The following is a 21,129-nucleotide window of genomic DNA, read 5'->3' as shown; positions in this document are numbered from 1 at the left end:
ATGTCAAAGTTAGAATGATGACGATGAAACGACCACGACAGCATCACAATGACATTATTACAACGAATGGATGATGATGACTGTACGACGGCAACGCAATCATGATGGCATAACAACAGTATGAGGACAATGGTATGACGGCAAGTGTATGACAGCAATGGCGTGACGACACCATGACGAGAGTCGACGAATTTGGTGTAACAATGATGGCCCGATCACGACGGCATGAGGGTATGATAACAGATGCATGATATAGACTGTATGATGACGACGCAATGACGATAATGGCATGACAATGGCAGCATAAACACGACTGAATGACAACTGTGATACAGACATGCAATTATAGATCATCCTACAGTGATGCTGTATGTAAGCGACAGACAATTAGGAGTGAATTGTGTGTTATCGTGTACGTTGTCCTAGTCCCTTCCCTGCGTCATAAAGCCTCTGTGTTCATTGTGCCAGGCCTGGGCCCACATCATCACAATTTTGGCGTCCTCATGGCAGGTAACTCGTCTTGTTGCTGTTATGTTGCTGTGGAGACCATGAACTAACTAGGCCAGGTCATCAGGTGAATGGGCACCCTCAATGTTTCCCGCTACCACGTCATACAGGGGGTAGCCTGTAAAGAATGACGTGTCTAAGTATACTATCGCTTCCAGTAAGTAGTGAACCGTGCGGTCAGGCAAGAACACTGCGCTTTTTGTTCCTGTCATTTTGTCCTCAGGTACCAATGAAAGCCGCACTACCACGGTATTGCAGCCAGTGTCTCGTAAGACAGACACCGGTTATGATTCGAGGAAGCCTCTTTCCACTGGCAGATTTCCACCATCACATTTGGGGCCTGGTCGCATTAACATCACGGTGGCTATTGGGACTGTTTCGCCACCTTGAAGTAAGACGTATCCGCCAACCTCTTCCGTCGGTTTTTCGGCTTGCAACGGAGCCAGCATACACGAAGCTTGTCCTTGATTTTTCCTCCTTGGGGGTTCACCTCCTTGTTCATTTCTGCCGGACCATCCGTGACCTTCAGGGTTTTCTTTAGTCCGCGGCCAGCACTCCAAAGCTCCATGTCCTGCTTTATCACAAAGGAAACACCGATTAGTTGTCCTCAGCGCTGCAGTTGGAGGTGCAGTCTTGTGAGCAGAGTTTAACGTGATCTCATTGGAGAGCTTCTCTCCACCTTGATTGGTCAGGTTATGTGCCTCTATAAAACAATTGGCATTCTTCAACAAGGTAGCGAGGGTCCTACAATTTCTTTCTTTCAGGAACACTCGCTGCAACCCAGAACATCTCAAAAACTGTTCAGCAATTATGGCATCCCTGAAGGAGTCGAAGGTTCTCTCAATATGGGACATTTCAAGCCAGCGGTCGAAGTAGCCCGATATTCTTCCTGCACATTGCGGGCCAGTCTCGTGCTCTTCGGGCCTTGCGGTTCGAAACTTTTCTCGGTATCCCTCAGCAGTGCACCGAAACCGCTGAAGAAGAGTAGCCTTCAGCTGGTCATAGTCTAGGGCTGCATTTGAATCAAGCCGTCCTATGACTGTCAATGCTTTTCCTGTCTCAGGCAAAGGCTGACAGAGAGTGCCCATTTTGAACGGGGCCATCCACTCGCTGAAAGCGTTGCAAGTAGGCGTCTAAATCATCCCGGGCTTCGTTAAATGGGGGGATCAACTTGTGCAGACTGAATACCTCAGGAAGCCACCCTGGTAACCAACTGTTGCGTAGTGGGGTCACTCAACGCACCTTGTGCGCCAGCTGTGTTTTCCTGGAGCTCAATCTTGAGCTCCAGCAAACTCTGGATTTCACCAGATCCCACTTCTGACACCATGTATCGTTCGGCGCCGTTGGGCCACCCTGACAGTCCGAGCGTAACGGGAAGAATCATGACACGTTTATTGAGCAAGGCGTTATATACATGCCTGGATCAGGAGAGGGCAACACCGATAAAACTTGTGCTTATCAGCACGTGTAGTACATGCCGATATCACCCGATACATCCTCTTTCGTTTGAGAAAACAAAAACAGAACTGTTAAAAGTTTCCATCAGAAGGTTAACAAATAGAACAGTGTACTGAAGTGGCAACATTCATTGCACGCTGCTTGGAGGCTGATCACGACACCTGCATAAAGTTTCTGTCATAGGTCAATCGTTGTGGTGGCCACCGTCGTCTTGTCGAGCATCTCGATGCTGCTGTGGTGCTTGTCGCATTGGGTGCATGTGGTTAGGCGGGTTTACCACTGCAAATAGCATAATTAGCATTTTGTTCGCCAAAGTCCTCATCGCTGTCGGAACGTGTACGCCTTCGGAAGGTTTTGCCAGTCGGCAGTAGGTGCTGGCGGTTGCGGCGGAGCACCCTTCCTTCCTCTGCGACTACGTGATATGACCTGGGAGTGTTGCACGGCTCGAGGACTTGGGCTTTGGTTGCCCATGACCCTGTTTTAACCCGAACGGTGTCGCCTGTTCCCAGCGGCACTAGTGTCCTCTTCCAAGTGTTGCTTTGGCAATGTTTTCAGACCTGTAGTTCTCGGAACGACCCGGACATCCGGCAGTGTCGTTCGCATTTACCTTGCTTTGTGGGGGTTTTCCCCAACCCGTAGCGCGTATAATCGCAGCTACGTAGGGTTCGGGCGAATAAGGCAACAAGTGAGTCAACTCAACAACGTTTGTTGCTGTGGGCAATAAAACACACTTGCAGTGGGAAGTCTGCTCTGTATAATAAGTAATAAAATAGGCTTGCCTCGTTGCGTGTGGTAGTCACGCAAATGAGGCCACTCACGGGTTGCAGTGGGTATATCCGTATGGGCAGGTAGGTGTAGCGAGGTTAAGAGAGCCCCGGGGGTCTCTCGGTCGCGCTCTTTTATACCTTTTTACCTTTTCGCAAGGGGAATGTCCTCCTCGCCCGTCGGATACTTTCCCTCTTCCCGCGCGGGCATGCGCGTCGCGAGAGGTGAGCGAGAACTGGGAGAGGGCAATGTGCATCTCTCCCGTGTCCGCCCAACTCCCGCTGCGCGCGCACGAGAAGATGTCCACCCGGCTCACGCCGAGTGCGCTTCGTGCGCAAGCGAGGGTGAGCGCCCGCAGGAGAAGGTGGTGGCGTGTGCTCCCCACACCTTGTAACACCTTGGCAGGCGAAGGGGCCCCCTCCATCGGAGTCGTCCTGTAAGCGAGCAGTGAAAGCCAGAAGTCTTGTTTCACGTCAGTAGTTCTTTTTTAGAATGCGCTTAACAACCTACCCTCCTTTTTCTGTGAGACCATTTGACTGAGGGTATCCCGGGCTTGAAGTGACGTGTTTGAAATCGTATAATCGAGAAAATGCCGTGAAGTCATGACTTGTGAACTGGGGGCCATTATCGGTACAAAGTTCAATTCGTACGCCTGTACCTGGTGAAGATTGCACTTGCTGCTTCTATGACGGTTCTCGAAGATGTGTCTTTGTGCAACTCCACCTCGGGAAAGTTGGAAAGCACGTCGTAAACGCACAAGTATGCTCTACCGCCGTATTTGAAAATGTCCGTCCCTACACGGTATCATGGCTGAGGTGGTGCCGGGCGCATTATAAGGGGCTCTGTCGGCTGTTTATAGGCGTACTTTCGGCATGCTGCACATTTATAGTTCAACAATTCTATATCTTGATTCATTCCAGGCCAAAAAACAAGCTGTCTGGCCCTCGCTTTGTATTTGTTGACACCTAGGTGGCCTTGGTGAATGCGTTCTAGCATTTCACACCTCATAGTAGCCGGTATTACCACCTTACATCCTTTAGAAAGTACTCTTTTAACTTGGTATAGTTCTACTTGAAATGGCTTCTACTGACCCTTGATATCCTCTCCAAACTCTAGGTTCTTCAGTACTTCCTTAAGCTGTTCATCCCTCTCCATTTCTGCTGCCAATCGCTTTCGAGTCTGGTCGCGCGCTAATGAAGACATCACACTTACTGCGTGGACTTCTACATCGTCGCTGTCGGTGTCACCCGCTTGCCTGCTGGTGGCTCTCGAAAGCATGTCGGCGAGGACAAGGTGCTTCCCTGGAATGAATTGCAAGTCAAGGTCATAACGCAGCAGACGCAGGAAAAAACGCTGTAGCCTTGGCGGCATATCACCCATTGGTTTTCGAGCGATGGCAATCAAGGGCCGATGATCGGTCTCTGCAGTTACTTTGCGGCTGTAGATGAAGTGATGGAATCTTTCGCAGCCATACAGCAAAGCTAATGTTTCCTTTTAGATTTGTGAATATCGTTGCTCTGTTTCGCTGAGCGCTCGTGACATGTACACGACGGGTTTCCACGTGTTATTGTGGCATTGCAACAAAGCAGATCCAAGCCCATTTCGCGACGCGTCGGACGACACTTTAGTTTTCCGCTGAGCATCAAAGATAGATAGCAAAGGTGCTTTGCTCAAATTGTCACATAACTGCTTCCATTCTTGATCGTGGTTGGCTGTCCATTCGAAAACGCGTTTTTTTTTATCAGACCCCTCAGTAGTGTTGTTCTTTCAGCGAGCGACGGCAAGAACTTGCCGAAGTAATTGGCGACACCCAACATTCCTTGCACCGCAAGCTTGTCCACCGGTAATGGCATTTGCAACATGCAATTTGTCAAGGATGGGCTTGGCCTGATGCCATTTTTGTCAATTACGTCCCCAAGAAATTCTACCTTTTCGACAGCAATCGTGCACTTTTCAGCGTTGAATGTTAGACCGGCACGTTCAGCATGTACACAGTGTATCCAAGAGCAGCCCTGAAGACATCTTCAACGAATTTCGCCATCTGTTTACTGGAACCGGGTGCGTGCAACGAGTATACAAGATGGTGTTGCGTGATGGCACCGTTCCCGTCGTCCAGGCCGCAAGGCGTGTTCGATTGGCCTTACAGGAACCCCTCAAGATGGAACTGGACCGCAAGCAACGTGCAGGCATTATCACGAAAGTGACTGAGCCAACAGACTGGGTGAGTCCTGACGTTATTGTTCGAAAGAAGGACAGGAAAATCTGAGTGTGCATCGATCCACGAAACATAAATGAGTGCCTAAAACGAGAGCATTACATAATGCCTCGCAGAGAAGATATAGAAGCAGATCTCGCCGGCAGCGACAGTGTTCTCGCGCCTGGATGCAAACTCCGGATTTCACCAGATCCCACTTCTGACACCATGTATCGTTTGGCACCGTTGGGCCATCCTGACAGTCCGAGTGTAACGGGAAGAATCATGTCATGTTTATTGAGCAAGGCTTTATATAAATGCCTGGATCGGGAGAGGGCAACATCGATAAAACTTGTACTTATCGGCATGTGTAGTACATGCCGATATCACCCGATACTATATGGACACGCAATTAGACGTCATCCTACAGACACGCTGTATGCAAGCGACAGACAACTAGGAAGTGAATTGTGTGTTTAATCGTGGGCGTTGTCCTAGTCCCGTTTCCATGTCATTAAGCCTCTGTGTGTTCATTGTGCCATCCCTGTGTGTTTGAGGCCTGGGCCCACATCATCATCACACGGCAGCATAATTACGATAGAACTACAAAGAATTGACGTCGATGGATCAACGAAGGTGGTATGATGACAACGGCATAATGAGAACTGGATGACGTTACTGAAGTGGTGACGATGGTAATGCAAGAGCATGACGACAATGGCATGGCGACAATGGTGCGACGACAACTGTGTAACAATGATGGCGTGACTATGACAACATGAAAGTATCAAATGATGAAGTTAGAATAACGATGCTGTAGCGATCACGATGGCCTGACGATATAAGTATCACCTTCTTTCTGTTTTTATGCACATGCGAAATGTAGCTTTCTTGTACAGCTTTTATGAATACCTGTGTTTCTGTTGCGTTATCAACTGTACCCACCCCTTATGTAATACCTCCAGCAAAGGGGTCTTTAAGGAAATAAAACTGAACTGAACCACAACTGTGTGACAACAATGGCATGACAAAGCCTGTATGACAACAACGGCGTGACGACAATGGCATGATGACACTGGAGTGACGACGATAGAACCATGATGACATCACTATGGCAGTGTGATGACGAATGCATGACTATGTGACGATAACGGCTTGACGAGAGACGGATGACAACGTTGGAATGACGAAGATGTAACAACCCTGACAGCATCATGACCATGAGTGTCCTAGTGTCCCAAGCTATTAGGAATTTGGGCCACTAGGTTGGCAAAGAATGCGTGACGATGATGGCATGACGAGAGTCGGATCATGAAGCTGGATTGACGACGATAGAACCACGACGGCACCACGAGCATGACAGACGGACGGACAAACAGACAGACCCAAGTAACCACGTATATCCGTGGGACGTCCGCGAGAAATCAGAATGTCCATCCATTTAAATATCCATCATGGACGTCCATAGGACGTACAAGAATTTGTCCATATCTCGTTCGGATGTCCGGGGGACATCCCGTTTTGAATGTGCCCTGCCTGTACATAAATGAGCATGCATAGGACATAAGTTAGGAAATATATATGGAAAAAATATAGTTGGAAATTGTAAAGGTTCGTAATTCATTTTACATTTCATGTTGCTGCACTCTATTGCACACATAATCTGAGTTATTATGGCGAAAGCCTTAAGTGGCTCATGGGTAAAAAAATGCAATGTCCGGCGTTATGGGATTAAAATTCAATGGCACAAAAATTTATCTCTAGTTGTCCGCAAAGAACTTTGCGCCACTGGTAAGGCCCCGTGGAAAGCAAATTTCACACTTCCGTAGCAACAGAGTTTAACAGCGGTAGATATCAGTGGACGTACAGTAAAACCCCGTTAACTCAAAGCTGTAAAAACCGCGGAAAAAGTCAAGATAAGAGAAGTTTTGAGATAAGCGAAATTATGAAAATAAGAGTCGCGCACAGACCTCACGGAGCATTTCCAAGATACTGCAAGAACTATTTTTGAATCACTTTTCCATGCATCTACACTGGTGAGGTCTACAGCCAACAGCATTATTGACCAAGACAGCGTGCTTGGCACAGAGTCAAGACGATGGGTCCTAACGATACATTTGAAGTCAGTCATCCAAGCATAACTGTTTAAAGACATCCCAAAACCCGACACACTTATTTCTGGATGATAAATTTTGAAAACTGAAGCTACAAGATGGCGCAACTGTCACACCTTTAGCAGATGCCCATGAGTGGCACGGCATTTACGCCTCATCATCACGTGAGCATGGAGTGAGCATCCTTATCAAGCTGTGATCTCACTGAAATGCTGTGGGCTCTATGCTGGCTTCTTTTGGGTGCAGAGGATGGGCTGATATCATGCCTGCTGAAAAGTGCAGATAACCTTGCCCAAGGTGACAATTAATATGATATGACCACCCTGATGCGTCACTTACGGCATGCTAAATGAGAGGGAAAAAAGAAAAGACCGACTCCCAACTCAACGCTGCCCTGTGACGCCATAACAAAGTGGCAGCCGAGCAAGACAGGAAGAGGGCAGAAAAGAGAAGCAGGGAGTGCGACCTCGTGCAGCTCAGCCAGCGACGCTGCCAACGCTGCCCCGTTGCCTTTTTCCTGGTATTTTCAATGTTGAGATTTCGAAATATCCAGAGCCCGACGCAAGAAATTTTCACGATAAGTGGTGAAAAATACATGGGTTGAAACCCATGGCCAGAAAAAAACTTCAACTTGACCAATATTTTGAGACATCAGAGTCTGAGTTAATAAGGGTTTAATATACATTTTGCAAGTTACTCATTCAGACTTAGCTAATCGAAACACAAAAATGTTCAGTGTAGAAACAAGTTTGTGAAAAAAAAACAGCAAACCACCCCTTATGCAATACCCCCTCAGGGGTCTTTAAGGAAATAAAAATGAAATGAAATGAAAGAAGAAAGAAAGAACAGGCAGCGTGAAAGAGCACTGACTTCCAACTTTTTCTGTCCTTGTCCTGTCCTTTTGTAGTCCTTGCTCTTTCACTCTACCTGCCCTTTTTGCTTATTAGTGTGCGCTGTGAACAACGTCAAAATGCACCATTACCAACTCACCCAAGCTTCAACCCTTGCATGATGCTAATACATATGGAAGTCAACATTGCAAATAGAAAATGTTTGGATAATTCGCATAACAATGAGAGTGAGATCATACGATGGGGCCAGTCAATACCTGCCACACAATAAACATCAGCGAGCAGAAAAATTTTACTCAAGTACTGCCGTAATAGTGTTGCGGGTGAGATGGGTTTATTTACAAGATGATCGAGGGGGCGTAGCGAGGAGATTGCAGGCAGTCAGGCATTGCTCTACACCGCGTGCACTCCTTCCATCTCCTCTTCTTCGGCTACGCTGCGCAGCGTAACATCTTCCTCCGGCGCAGACGAAGCTCGCCGAGCGAGTTAAGGAAGTACGTGGTTGGTAGCACTCGATTCGGGAACCCTATGATGGTAGGGCTTCAGGCGAGCCACATGAACCACTTGTGTCTTCCGCGACCGGCGATTATTGGAGGTCAGTTTTGCTATGACGTAGTTGACGTCACTTAATTGGTTGAGTATCACGAATGGACCACTGTACGTTGCGATAAACTTGCGATACAAGCCTTTCTTCCGTGCAGGTGTCCACAGTAAAACGTGATCGCCCGAAGCGAAAGTGACAGGTATATGCTGGGCGTCATAGCGTGCCTTGGATGAAACTTGCGAGGAGATGGTTCTTAGGTGAGCAAGCCGATGCGCTTCTTCGGCACGACACAATCTGTGCAACAGATGTGTCTTCGTTCAGTATGAACGGCAAAATTGTATCCAAGAAAGTTTGGGGACTGCGAGCATACAACAGATAGAAAAGCGCATACCCGGTTACTTCATGCTTGGCTGTATTGTATGCGTACATGATGAAGGGCAGCACAGCATCCCAATTCTTGTGATCAGCTGAGACGTGGAGTGACAACATGTTGGTGAGAGTACGATTCGTGCGTTCGGTCAGGCCATTGGTTTGTGGATGGTATGGCGTTGAATGCCGATATGTAGAACCGCAAAGGCGCAGCAGATCTTCAACAACGTCGGCGGTGAATTGCTGTCTGCGGTCACTTATAACAACACGGGGAGCGCCGTGGCGTAGGACGACAGAATGAAGCAGAAAGCACGACACGTCGGCGGCTGTAGCAGAGGTAAGCGCCACAGTCTCAGTATAGCCTGTCAAGTAGTCGACGCATACAATAATCCAGCGACGGCCGGTAGAGCTCTTAGGAAAGGGGCCGAGCAAGTCGATACCAACTTTTTCAAATGGTGAAGTAGGGGGCATCACTGGTTGCAAAAAGCCTGCAGGAGACGACGCCGGCTTCTTATGACATTAGCAACCTGGACAACTGGCAATGTACTGTCTTGTGCTCTTCTAAAGCTTCGGCCAATAAAAGCGCTGGCGTAATCGATGAAGCGTCCGGGCAAAGCCCAGGTGACCCGACGTGATGTCGTCATGCATGGCGCGAAGAATCGCAGTATGCAGGCGTTCGGGAACGACTAGGAGCAACGAAGCGCCATCAGCAGAGTAATTCTTTTTATAAAGCAGGCCGTCCCACAGCATGAACGGCGTGGTCTGACCTGACGTGCGGGCAGCCTCCAATAGGGACATCGGTCTAGGATCGCGATGTTGTTCACATTTAAAGGTACTGACGTCAGGAAACTCGGTAATGCTGGCAAGGTAGTCGTCGAAGTCGTCGTCGTTAGCGTTGGTGTGTGGCGACGGGAGACGATACAAGCATTCGGCATCGGTATGACACCGACCGCTCTTGTAGGCGACAGAAAAGTTGTATTCTTGAAGGCGTAACGCCCAGCGTGCCAGCCGTCCAGAAGGATCTCGCAGTCCAATAAGCCAACAAAGGGAATGATGGTCCGTGACTATCTTGAAATGGCGACTGTACAGATATGGCTGAAATATCTGGATGGCGAAGACTACTGCCAGGCATTCCAATTCGGTGACAGTGTAATTTCGCTCCGCTCGAGTCAGTGTCCGACTTGCGTACGCAATGACGTGCTGGCGCCCATGGTGAAGTTGAACGAGGACGGCGCCAACGCCCACACCGCTAGCATCAGTGTGTAGCTCAGTCATGGCCTCGGGATCGAAATGGCGCAAGACTGGCCCAGAGGTTAGTAAGTACTTCAGCTGACAGAACGCGTCCTCGCACTCTGTAGTACATACGTATGGACTGTCTTTCTGAAGAAGGCACGTGAGTGGGTGAGCAAGTTGGGCGAAGTTCTTAATAAACCGGCCGAAATACGAACACAGCCCTAGGAAACTAGACTGAGACAACACAAAACATCTTTATGTGAGGGACAAAAGCACGAGCTCGGTAAACTTGCATGGCAACCCCGTAGAACTCATGGGTGGCCGTGGAAACAACCACATCAGCCTTGCACAGCAGGGCCAGGTATTGGTCCCGGTCCGGCAGGGAGCCCCACTGCTGGATGTGGTCTCCCAGTTCGTCCCGGACTCCAACCAAAGATGCTGCACAACACAATAGTGGAGTAGTGGCTTGGTGGGCAAGTTGGTCGCACATGGTATTATGTAAGGAAACACCAGTAATCATGAAAGAAACCACCGTAAAGAACACACAGACGTTGTTTCACCCAATGGCAAAGCACCGATTGCTATAGCAAGTTAGTAGACAGCTTTATGAAGTAACGATAGTAGTTTTATCAGCCGTTTAAGCTTGTAAACATTTGCTTACAAACTAAATTAATAGGCATGGTGTCATGCGCACCCAAGCAAACATGCAAACATAAACACATCTCATTCGACGACCGCTGAAACTCACTGTCAATATTGAATATTTACCATTCTTCAAAGAGCTAGAGAAAAAGAAGAAGTCAACTGCAAGGCACGCGGGAGCACGGACGCACAGAAAAGACGACAAAGTGAAAGAAGAGACAGCGTCCGCCATGGACAGCATTCAATCCAATTACTGTAAATAATGTAAATACAGTTGTGTTTCACCATAGGCCGTGACCATTTATTCGATATTCTAGTGCCGAAACCCCCTGGGAGTGCTCGCTGGGACTCTACATGCCTGGAGTGCTCATCGGGAACTTTGAAAGTGAAGACAGCACGTCGTAGGGACAGCAGAAACCTCCTCCGAAAGCCAGTCGGTACAACATGACTGGACCATCCGCCGTTACCCTTCGCCGTGATAAGACATCTACTCAGCATTCATCTGAGAAGGTGAGCGAGGTCCCACATGCTTGAAACACAAGATGAACCGAACACAAGCGAACGCGCGACGCCAGATGAACACACGTCTCATCAATGAAGCAAAAGCCGTGATTGAAAGTGCTGACAGTGCAAGGATTTCATCTTTGATCGAACGACTAGACGCAAATAATGTCATACCTGCCAACCTCAAGACTTGCAAATTCGTAAACTCGCGACCGGGGGGCGGGGGGGGGGGGGGGGGGGGGAGGGCGGGCGTGCACGGGAATTCTGCCGAGGGGTACGACTTCAAACACACTTGGAAGTACTGATAGTATCTAGTGCTGACGAGGCTTCGAGCACTTCGCAGCCTCTACGGCTACAAAACACCGGAGTGCCGGAGTCGCACTGCGCCCGATGCAGCAGCACGTCGCACAAAAAAAAAAAAAAAAAAGCGAGGCCCACAAAACAGGTCATACAGTAAAAGTTCGTTAATTCGGATTTCACGGGACCGAAACAAATGTCCGAATTAACCGAATATCGAATTATCGAGGGTATCAAGAAAACAATAAACAAATGCTTACTACGTCAACACGCTCTTATTTGCAGTATGAATCAGCAAATTATGTTTCTATTTTGCATAAACGCAATGCGGAAGCTGCAATTCTCGTCATCTCGCGACTGATTAGAGCTCCCCGCTGCGAAGGTTTCGCGACTTCCTTCACATTGCGGCCGCGGCGCGCGTCTTCATCTGAGACGGGCTTTTCACTAGCGCGCGCACATCCCGTTATTTTTTCGCCAATGTCGCCGGGTCGCCGCCCATCGCGATGTAGACGGTGCGCCTCTTCCTCTTCACAACCGCAATCTCTCTCTCTTCATCCTCGACAGCTTTACACTGAGTAAAAACGAAACTATTGCTTACCGCAACCGCTGTCAACGTGATCATGCACGGCGACCTTGCGGTTCTGAAGGCGCGCGGCTGACGCACGCATAGTGAAACCGAAACTACCGTTTGCTGCAACTGCGGACGAAACCGCTGTCGATATCGACGCGATCATGCATGGCGACTACCGAGTTATGAAGGCACACGGCCGACGTGCGTACCGAGTCAAAACGAAACTACTGTTTGCCACAACCGCAGCGGACGGAATCGCGGCAGCTATCAAGGCGATCATGGTTGGTAATTAACTACGCAGTCATGAAGGCACGCGGCCAACGCGGTGCTATGTGCGGCGGTAAACGCAAGCCAGGCACGTATAGGCACGAAGCCTTCCGGCGTTGTTGTCATTCCAGTACTCCGTCGCTTCGTTTCGGTGGACGCTAACGTTGTGTTGGCGCGGTGCATTCATGTTTCGGAGGGTGGCGTGGCTTAGAGCTATGGGCGCGGACCATTCGTGTTCGGAGGGGCGGAAGGGCAACGGGACAGAGGCGCGCGAGGCTGGCGATGCGGAGAAGGATGGAAAACAACGCGCGGCGGCGTGGAATGGCTCAGATTTCTTTTTTCTTTTTTTTTTTTTTCCTTTTGGTCTTTTCAAGGAGTTCGTATTCCATTCCCTGACGGCACGGACACTGAGTGAAAACTAGAGTGTACTAGTGAAAACGAAACTACTTTTTGCCGCAACCGCTGCGGATGAAACCGCGGCCACTATCAACGCGATCACGGATGGCGACTACGCAGTTTTGAAGGCACGCGGCCAACGCGGTGCTATGCGCGCCGGCAAACGAAAGAATAAAAGCTTTAAAGGCTCAAATAGGCACGAAGCGTCCTGGCGTTGCTGTCATTCCCGTACGATTTGAACTCCGTCGCTTCGTTTCGGTGGACGCTAATGCCGTTATGGTAGAGTACACTCTAGTTATAGCTCGTTTGCGTCGCACATTTGCGGCGCTCCGCGCTCGCCGAGCACCAAGAGTTGTCCGAATTAACCGATGTGCGGCCAAATACGTCCGAATTAACGAGAGTTTCATTGCATTAAATAATGCAAACGCCTGCCGGGACCAAAGGACGTGTCTGAATTAACGAGCTTTTACTGTACTCGCGAAAAAAGCCTAGCGAAGGTGACAGCTAGGCAAGACGACTAGCCACAGCCTCCCATACCGAAACTGTGCCTGCCGCATCGACCCGAAATCGCCGTCGTCTCTGGGGGCGCCACTTACGTACAGGTGGACCTCTATGTTGAGAGTAACGACAACCAGTGACTTCCAGCCGTCGTCAGGTAGTCCAACAATCCGATGACGAAGGCAACGTCAAAGATTGAAAAATCTCCTTACTCTGCAGACAATAAAGATTACGGCGCATACCTCCATCTCTATGCGCCCCTACGTAAGTGGCGCCCCTACCCACCAGCAACGGTGTGAATTTATTAAAAATTTAAAAAACTATTTCGCGAATATAACCATTTTTCCGTAAAAATTGAGCCAACATTCGTAAAATCGTAAGACGGGTCCAAATCACTGATCTCCACTAGGGTTGCTGGATGGCGCTTCGAGCTCTCCGGCGCGCGGCCACCGGAAGCTCGACCGCTCGTCCCGGAAGTTGGACAAATGGTCGCCGTGCAAGCATAGCTACTGATGTGTATGGGCCGGTGTCGCTCGCATTTCATCGAAAAATGCCTGCTTGTTGCGCCATAAACTGTACAAGCAGACCAGAGAAGTCGTCTGGCAAAACGTTTCACTTGTAAGTATTACGATATTATGCACAACATACGCGATACGTAGCGAAACACTCGTGTCGTATCAGTGTCAGTTTTACAGCTGTTCCTCTTGTTACGCAGATTCCCTCGCTCTAGGCCGGATTTGCACCAGCGTTGGGTCGCAAACTTAAGAAGAGACAAATGGACACCATCCCCAGGCAGCAGGCTTTGCAGTGACCACTTTACTGATACTTGTTTCGTTAGAACGGGCGCACGGACTCGGCTACAGCCTGACGCAGTTCCCACGTTGTTTTCCTTTCCAAAGCATTTGCAAAAGGTACGACAGGCCTCGACATAATAAATATAATAACGTTAAGCCGTCGCACTTCGCTCGTTTAGCGTACGTATACGTATAACTTGCCCTGCAGTGAATGCTACGTTGATTAGAAAAAATCGCCTGCATGTGCGCGACCTTCTTTGCACATCTTTGCATGGCGTCTTTGCCAGTGACGTGCTACACATTAAAACGGCAAACAAGAACATCTTCTTCGTGGAGTTTGTGACAAACTGTGTCAGAGCAAGCGTTTTCCGAAGTGACACTGAAAAAAAAAGTACTGTAAACAATAAAACGTAATTACTTTTTTTTTTATTTTCAAGCACTAGTAAAGTTTGTTGACAGGGCCTTTTTTCATCAGAGGCCTTCCATATTTCTAGTGCAATAAACAGTTGAAATTCATCTGTGTACATTTATGTTTTTGTTTCAATTACGAAGCTGCAAGCATTATTAAAAATTAATCTGCATACATTAATGTCAACCTCATTTCCAGGGACTGCGTGGCCGGTAACAAGGATAAAAACATTGTAAAATAATCGTTGATCCTTTGGTATAATTGCAGGCTTCACACTCTCACTGAAGCACATTTTGTCGTGCACTCCTCATTATCATTTGCTAAAACTATCACTAAAATGCTGGTTAAAGCTGTAACCACTTGGCAAATCTTGGTTGGAAATGCCAGTTTGCAATAGGAACTGCATGTGCACACTGGTTGACTGTCCCTGAAAGATAGTAATAAATGTGTTCATAAAGCCATAAATTTTCTGTCTGGAGCAAAACTTGACGTGGGCAGCACTTTTTGTCTGCGATGATAAGAAAGCTAATTTCAAAAGAATATACCACGGCCTGGTTACAAATATTTTTGAATTTCTTTGCTTGCTGTACTGCGGAGGGTTCTAGTGGATTGGCCTTCAAGGTTATCCGAGCAAACAGTGCCCAAAGTCATTTTCACGTTATTTTTCTTCTCGGCATGTAGCAGTCCCCACAATCGATATATACTGTTATCAGGCAGCTTCCCCCGTTTTGATATCGACCTCGCTTATTGTCTTTTCATACGCGTGAGTTGATTTCAGCTAGTCTAAGTGCCTTCGCGACTGTTAATTTATAAGACGTGCGTCCTAACACCAGTCGTAGAGCTCGCTAGCGTGAATCCCGTTCGAGCTGCGCCTTGTCCGCTGAAACCAAGACACAAGTGACATTTTTTTATGTTGCGCCGCTATATTCTGCTCCATATTCACGTCGCATGTTTCGGTACCGTAGACGTTCTGATCTCAACGAAAAGTAATCTTCAAAAGCGCAATAACGTGTCAACTAAATGCCAAAATTTGCAATTAGGAATGGTAACCCGCGGCTGCGAAGCGTAGCAGACGCCCGACTTCCGGGACAAGCCTTTCAACTTCCGGTGGCCGTGCGCGCGCCCGGCCGCAACAGCAGCGAAGCGCCATCCAGAAACCTAGTGGAGATCAGTGGTCCAAATTCGTACATTTTACGGAAAATTCGGAAGAGTTGGCAGGTATGTAATGTGGACCTCAATCAATCATTTATTCATGTATCAGTGTACATGGTGCGCGAAAAGAAAAAGCTGCCGATAAGGCAGCTTGACGGGTTCTCACCCCCGAAACGTTTGAGCAGCAACCGTTTACAGCAAGCACAAAAAGGTAAACAAATAATGCAAGTACAAGTATTTCGCTCAGCTAGTACAGGTATAATATAAATGTAAAGTAGAAAAAAAAATTAACTTGCATGCTGGCTTATACAATGTTAAAGCAAAGTGCAAGTTTGTGAGCCATGTTCAATTGAATAAAAACGATTATGTAGGGGGGGGGGGGGGGGGGAAAGCGACACAAAGGAACAAACTATGAAAAAACACGCTTAAGTTCTAGTGCGGTTAAATTTTCTAACACAATATCATGCTCATTAAAGTAATTTAACAGTTTTGGGATTGTACTTTTGAGCATCTGCTCTCCATAATTAGTACAGTTAAGTGGCACATTGCAGCACTCCCAATTTCTTATATTGTATATGTGTATTGGAAATGTAAGTTTCACAAGGCAAGTTAGATTAGAAAAGTGATGCCGTTTTTCTCTTAACAATGTTTTGCTGAGGCAATAATTATAAAAGTTTTCCATAGAGATTAAACCATATCTTTTAATTAGAGGAGCCACTGCAGTATACGATGGAACATTAGATATAGCTCTGATTATCTTATTTTGGGTACGAGCGAGTTTTCCTATATTCATTGAAGTTGTATTGCCCCATACAAGAAAGCAGTATTGTATGCTAGAAAGAAAAAGCGAGTGATATAGTAACATCCTAATGTTCATGGGTAGTAGATCTCTATTCCTATAAGGTAAACCTGTTACTCGTGACAGCTTTGCTATTGTATAATCGGTCTGCATGTCCCAGAGCATATGTTCAGTGAATATCACACCTAAAGATTTGAAATTGCTGACTATGTCTATTGGGTTGTCATTTAAAAAGAGTGAAAAAACTGCTGGAAGTTGCTTGCCCTTTGATCTAAATACAATTGCCTTGGTTTTCTTCACATTTATGGTTAGTCCGTTACTTGAGGCCCAGAGTTCTAGTTTGGAGAGAATTTCATTCCCTCGGCGGAATAGTGCCATGGGATTGCTATCCGGAATTAATAAACTTGTATCATCTCCATATATTACAAATTTTAATTCCTGGTCAATATGTGTGATATCATTAATGAACAGATTAAAGAGGTAAGGTCCTAAAATACTGCCTTGGGGTATGTCACAGGAAATGGTTTTCACGGACGAAAGGTGATGATGAATTGCTACACACTGCCTACGATTGCTCAAGTAGGACTGAATCATGTTGTGCGCTAAGCCACGTATGCCACATAATTGTAGTTTGCGCAAAAGTAGACTGTGGTTCAAGGAATCAAACGCTTTAGAGAAATCAATAAAGCTACCTAATATAAAATTTTTACGTTCAATGTTTTCCAATATAAACTCTTTCTGTGTGAGGAGGGCGAGCTCTGTGGACCGGTACTGCCTAAACCCAAATTGTGAGTTTGTTATTAGGCTATGTTTATCTGTAAAAGTCGACAAGCGAGAAAGTAAAGCTTTTTCTAAAACCTTTGAAAGCACAGGCAAGATTGATATAGGCCTGTAATTGTTTAAATTATTCCGGTCACCTTTTTTGTGAAGGACACCTTGGCGATTTGTAACTGCGTTGGAAAAGTACCACTAGCAAAACAGAGACTAAAAATGCGTGTGAGTGGCCCCACAATAAGATCTGCAACAAATTTTATTGGGCGGACCTGCATGTTATAGTAGTCACACGCAGAACTATTTTTCAAACCTAAGATTAGATTGAACACCTCGCACTCAGATATGCTGTTTAAGAACACTGTATCCTTGCACGATTCTTTATGATGACATGTGTTGGTATCCGCAATAGGAGGATGATCCATATCTACAAAGTAATCATTAAAAAATATTTGCTAGTTCTTTACCGTTTTTTAAGGTCCCATTAATCTTAAGCTCAAGAGGTTTATGAAGTGCCTTATTGCTACCAAATATTGTATTTACTTTTTTCCAAGTGAGTGACGGGTTGTCTGTAGCTTGCGCAAAAGTGCTATTGAAATATGCAGTCCTAGCATTCCGAATTTCTTTATTCAGCTTATTACGGTATGCTTTATAACTCCTTAATAACTGTGGGTCACGGGAGGGACAAGCTTAACGCCGAGCTCGAAGAAACTATCCCCGAGGATGAGTTCGCGGCAGAATTTGAAACTGTGTTGACTTATTAAGATGCTGCGCGAGGAATGTTGGGGGAGCTGAAGGCTCGGGAGTGGCTACTCCGTCAAAATCAGTGTTCTACGACTGCCCCTTCCGCAGCTGCAGGCTCATCAAATGCACTCGATGATCGTGCCCCGCGCAAATCAATCAAGCTTCCAATTCTACAGTTGCAGACATTCGACGGACAGCTTTATCACTGGCCTGCTTTTTGGGAGCAATTCAAGGTGCCTGTGCATGAAAACGAAAAGCTCACGAAAGGAGAACGATTTCAATATCTGAAGAATCTTCTTAGCGGTACAGCAGCAGCTTCAATTTCTGGTCTACAAGCGACAGGCGAGTGCTACGACGATGCTATCGAAATTCTTAAGAGTCGTTTCGGCGATAAGCGTCGCATTGTGCAGGAGCATCTACGCCGTCTGCGCACACTACCAGCAGTTGCTTCCGCAGAAGATGTATACAATCTTCGAAGGCTATTGGATTATGTGCAGTGCCATATCAGAGGCCTGAAAGGTCTAAACGTCAGTCCTGCAAGCCATGCAACTATGATGACGGACATTCTATTGAAGGCATTGCCAGCAGACATTGTCATTGGCTATGACAATGTCATTGGCTATGACAAAGAAGCCAGTTCAAAGTCATCACCATCTGCTATCGATAGTTCAGGCTCTGTACAACAGCAAGGCGCAACGACAGTGACAGCCGACGAGGAGTTGCAAGAACTCTTGAACCTATCTTCGCGTGGAAGTTGAAAGCCGAGAAGGAAGTGGAGTTTATGACTTTAAAGGAAAGAAATGCGCTAAACCACCCGAGGAGAGAAGAAACTTGCACTCCACCTTACCAACAGCAGCTGTCCTGCAATCTTCCTCAAAAGTTAAAGACAAGGACTGTCTCTTCTGTGGGTCTTCAAAGCACTCAACTCCAGTTTGTGACAGCGTCATGAACCATGAAGAAAAGTTGAAGAAATTGACTACAGAAAACCGATGTTATCGATGCACCGTGAGAGGACATCTTGCCAAAGACTGTTATCGAAAAGTCAAGTGTGGAACATGCAGAGGAAGTCACGTCTCCTCAATGTGCAATCCCAAGTGGAAACCTAAGAAGACGGAACAAGAAAGTCTCGTAACCGCGAACAGTCTTCATACCAGCTCTCGTTCGTTCGTGGATGCTGAGGCTTTAATGCAGACATTTCAGGCATGGATTATCGGAAAAAAGCAGAGGGCCTACATTCGTGGAATTGTAGACAGCGGAAGCCAGCGCACATTCATTCGTGAAGGCGTATCCAAGACACTTTGCTTGAAAGAACTGGGATCTGTGAATTTACAGCTAAATACTTTTGGACAGACAAGCTCGGTTACCATCCAACATCGCCTTGTCGAACTAAAACTTCACAGTCAGTATGACACTCGGGGAATACGTGTTACAGGCCATTGAAGTACCGTTCGTCTGCAAGGTTGTTTTTCAAGTACCACTCGAACATTACTTTGTTACAACCATTGAAAGCGATGAACACCTCATTGCTGATAAGCTGTTGTTACCAGGCATGGCTGCTGTTCCTGGTATTAGCCTTTTAATTGGTGCTGACCAGCTATGGCAATTCATGTCCGGAGAAATGAAACGATACCACGCCCAGGCAGACTTGGTGGCGCTGGGTTCTGCATTTGGCTGGATGTTACAAGGACCACTTTCGTTCAACACCTTTTTGGAAGCCGCACTCAACGCATGCGTATTGCGAGTAAGTGCATCTACTGACTCTATCGACGATCTACATCGGAAGTTCTGGGAGTTAGAGAGCATCGGGATTACGCCAGTCGACAACACTCCAAATAAGCAACCTAATATGGTGCTAGAAAAATTCGAACGCGATATCGCCTTCGTCAACGGTTGCTACCAAGTAGCCCTTCCGTGGAAAGAAAGCTGTGGACAACTAGAAGATAACCGATTGTAAGCACGGAAGCAACTGATGTGTCTCGGAAAGAAAATGAAGAACAAGCCAGAGTTTGCCGTAGAATATGATACAGTCGAATCTCGATAATTCGAACTCAAAGGGGCCCAAAAATTTGTTCGAATTAAAAGAAGTTCGAATTAACGAAAGACGTATTTTTGAACTATTCGAGCACCATAGCATGAGGAACGAACGGTGCGAGTCGTGAAATTTCGCGGCGCGCAAGCGCATAGCGAGTTGCGCCCACGCTGGCCAACACTCGGTTCCCGGTAATGGCAGAAAACGAAACTTCAGGGAGCGGACGGTGCCGACATGGCAACGGGTGCGCGCGCGGTGACCATCGAAGGTGAGGGAGGAGGGCGGCAGGAAAGCGGATTTGGCGCCGCTTCGGTGGCAGTGGCTTCGGTGGCTCCCCTCGCCCACTTTCTCAAGTCCCTCACAGCTCCCTCACCTTCGAGTCTCCGTGCGCGCCCGCTGGCACCGCCGGTACAGCCGGTTCGGCGTAGATTAGCCTCCTTGAAGTTTCGTTTTCTGCCGAGCGTTTGCCGGCGTGGGTGCCGACGCTGCCAGTCCGGCCAGCTTAGGGCACGGCCACGCTGGCGGCAAAAAACGCGTGCGTCATGCAGTAGCGCACCCAGGATCTCTGCCAGGGGGGGGTTGACAGTTTGCCAATACCATCTAAACAGCACTAATTTCCATTTCTTCACGGGAAATTGTCAAAAAAGTGCGCTTTTTGCGAGTGTGCAGACGATTGCGCGTCTTACATCTTAGTTGCAGCACTCAATTGCGTAAGGAAAGAAAATGGGTTAAACAAAAGGGGGGGTTAAGTCGGCCTCAGGGGGGGGGTTACAACCCCCGAATCCCCCCCCGTCGGTGCGCCACTGGCGTCATGTCGTCGTGAGCGGCAAGTTGCCCCGCGTCAACGCCTTGCCGCGAGGCCACCGTGTCACGCGCGTCTCGCCCCGCGGCAGCACGATAAGATCCCCCACGCTCTCCGAACGCGCCAGCGCTCGTTGTTTCATGCGAGAGACGACGATCGTCGATTGAAAACCCGGCACGGACCGGCAGCGCTCCGGTTGTGATGGCTCCGTGACGTCACCCTCGTCGCTCTTGATTGGTTCTTCATCTCGCGGCACGCGGCATTTGCCGCAGAAATGGGTCTCGAACCCATTTCGCGCGGCACGCCGTAAAACCCCCGATTCCTGCCGCTTTTGACCACGCGCGGCATGACGCGTTGCCGCGCGTTTCAGGGAGCGTGGCCGTACCCTTAGGCCGCTCCCTGAAGTTTCGTTTCTGCTG

At 47.8% G+C, this 21,129-nt stretch overlaps 1 protein-coding gene across 7 annotated transcripts in view; it reads right to left on the bottom strand.

Annotated features, from left to right (window-relative positions):
* The window catches only part of LOC119441284 (glycosyltransferase-like domain-containing protein 1), a 168,153-nt gene that overhangs the window by 61,052 nt on the left and 85,972 nt on the right, over nt 1-21,129 (bottom strand). For 5 of the 7 annotated variants that reach the window (XM_049661118.1, XM_049661117.1, XM_037705909.2 and 2 more), the window contains exon 4: nt 10,329-10,473. The exons of the other annotated variants lie outside the window; for them this stretch is intronic. In XM_049661118.1, the coding sequence (XP_049517075.1) occupies nt 10,329-10,473 (145 nt within the window). The remainder of the gene's footprint in view (nt 1-10,328; nt 10,474-21,129) is intronic. 7 annotated transcript variants of the gene reach the window in all.

This window comes from Dermacentor silvarum, chromosome 2 (assembly GCF_013339745.2).
Source record: "Dermacentor silvarum isolate Dsil-2018 chromosome 2, BIME_Dsil_1.4, whole genome shotgun sequence".
NCBI lineage: Eukaryota > Metazoa > Arthropoda > Arachnida > Ixodida > Ixodidae > Dermacentor > Dermacentor silvarum.
Note: the sequence above shows the minus strand (reverse complement) of the source record. Positions and strands in the feature narration are given on the sequence as shown.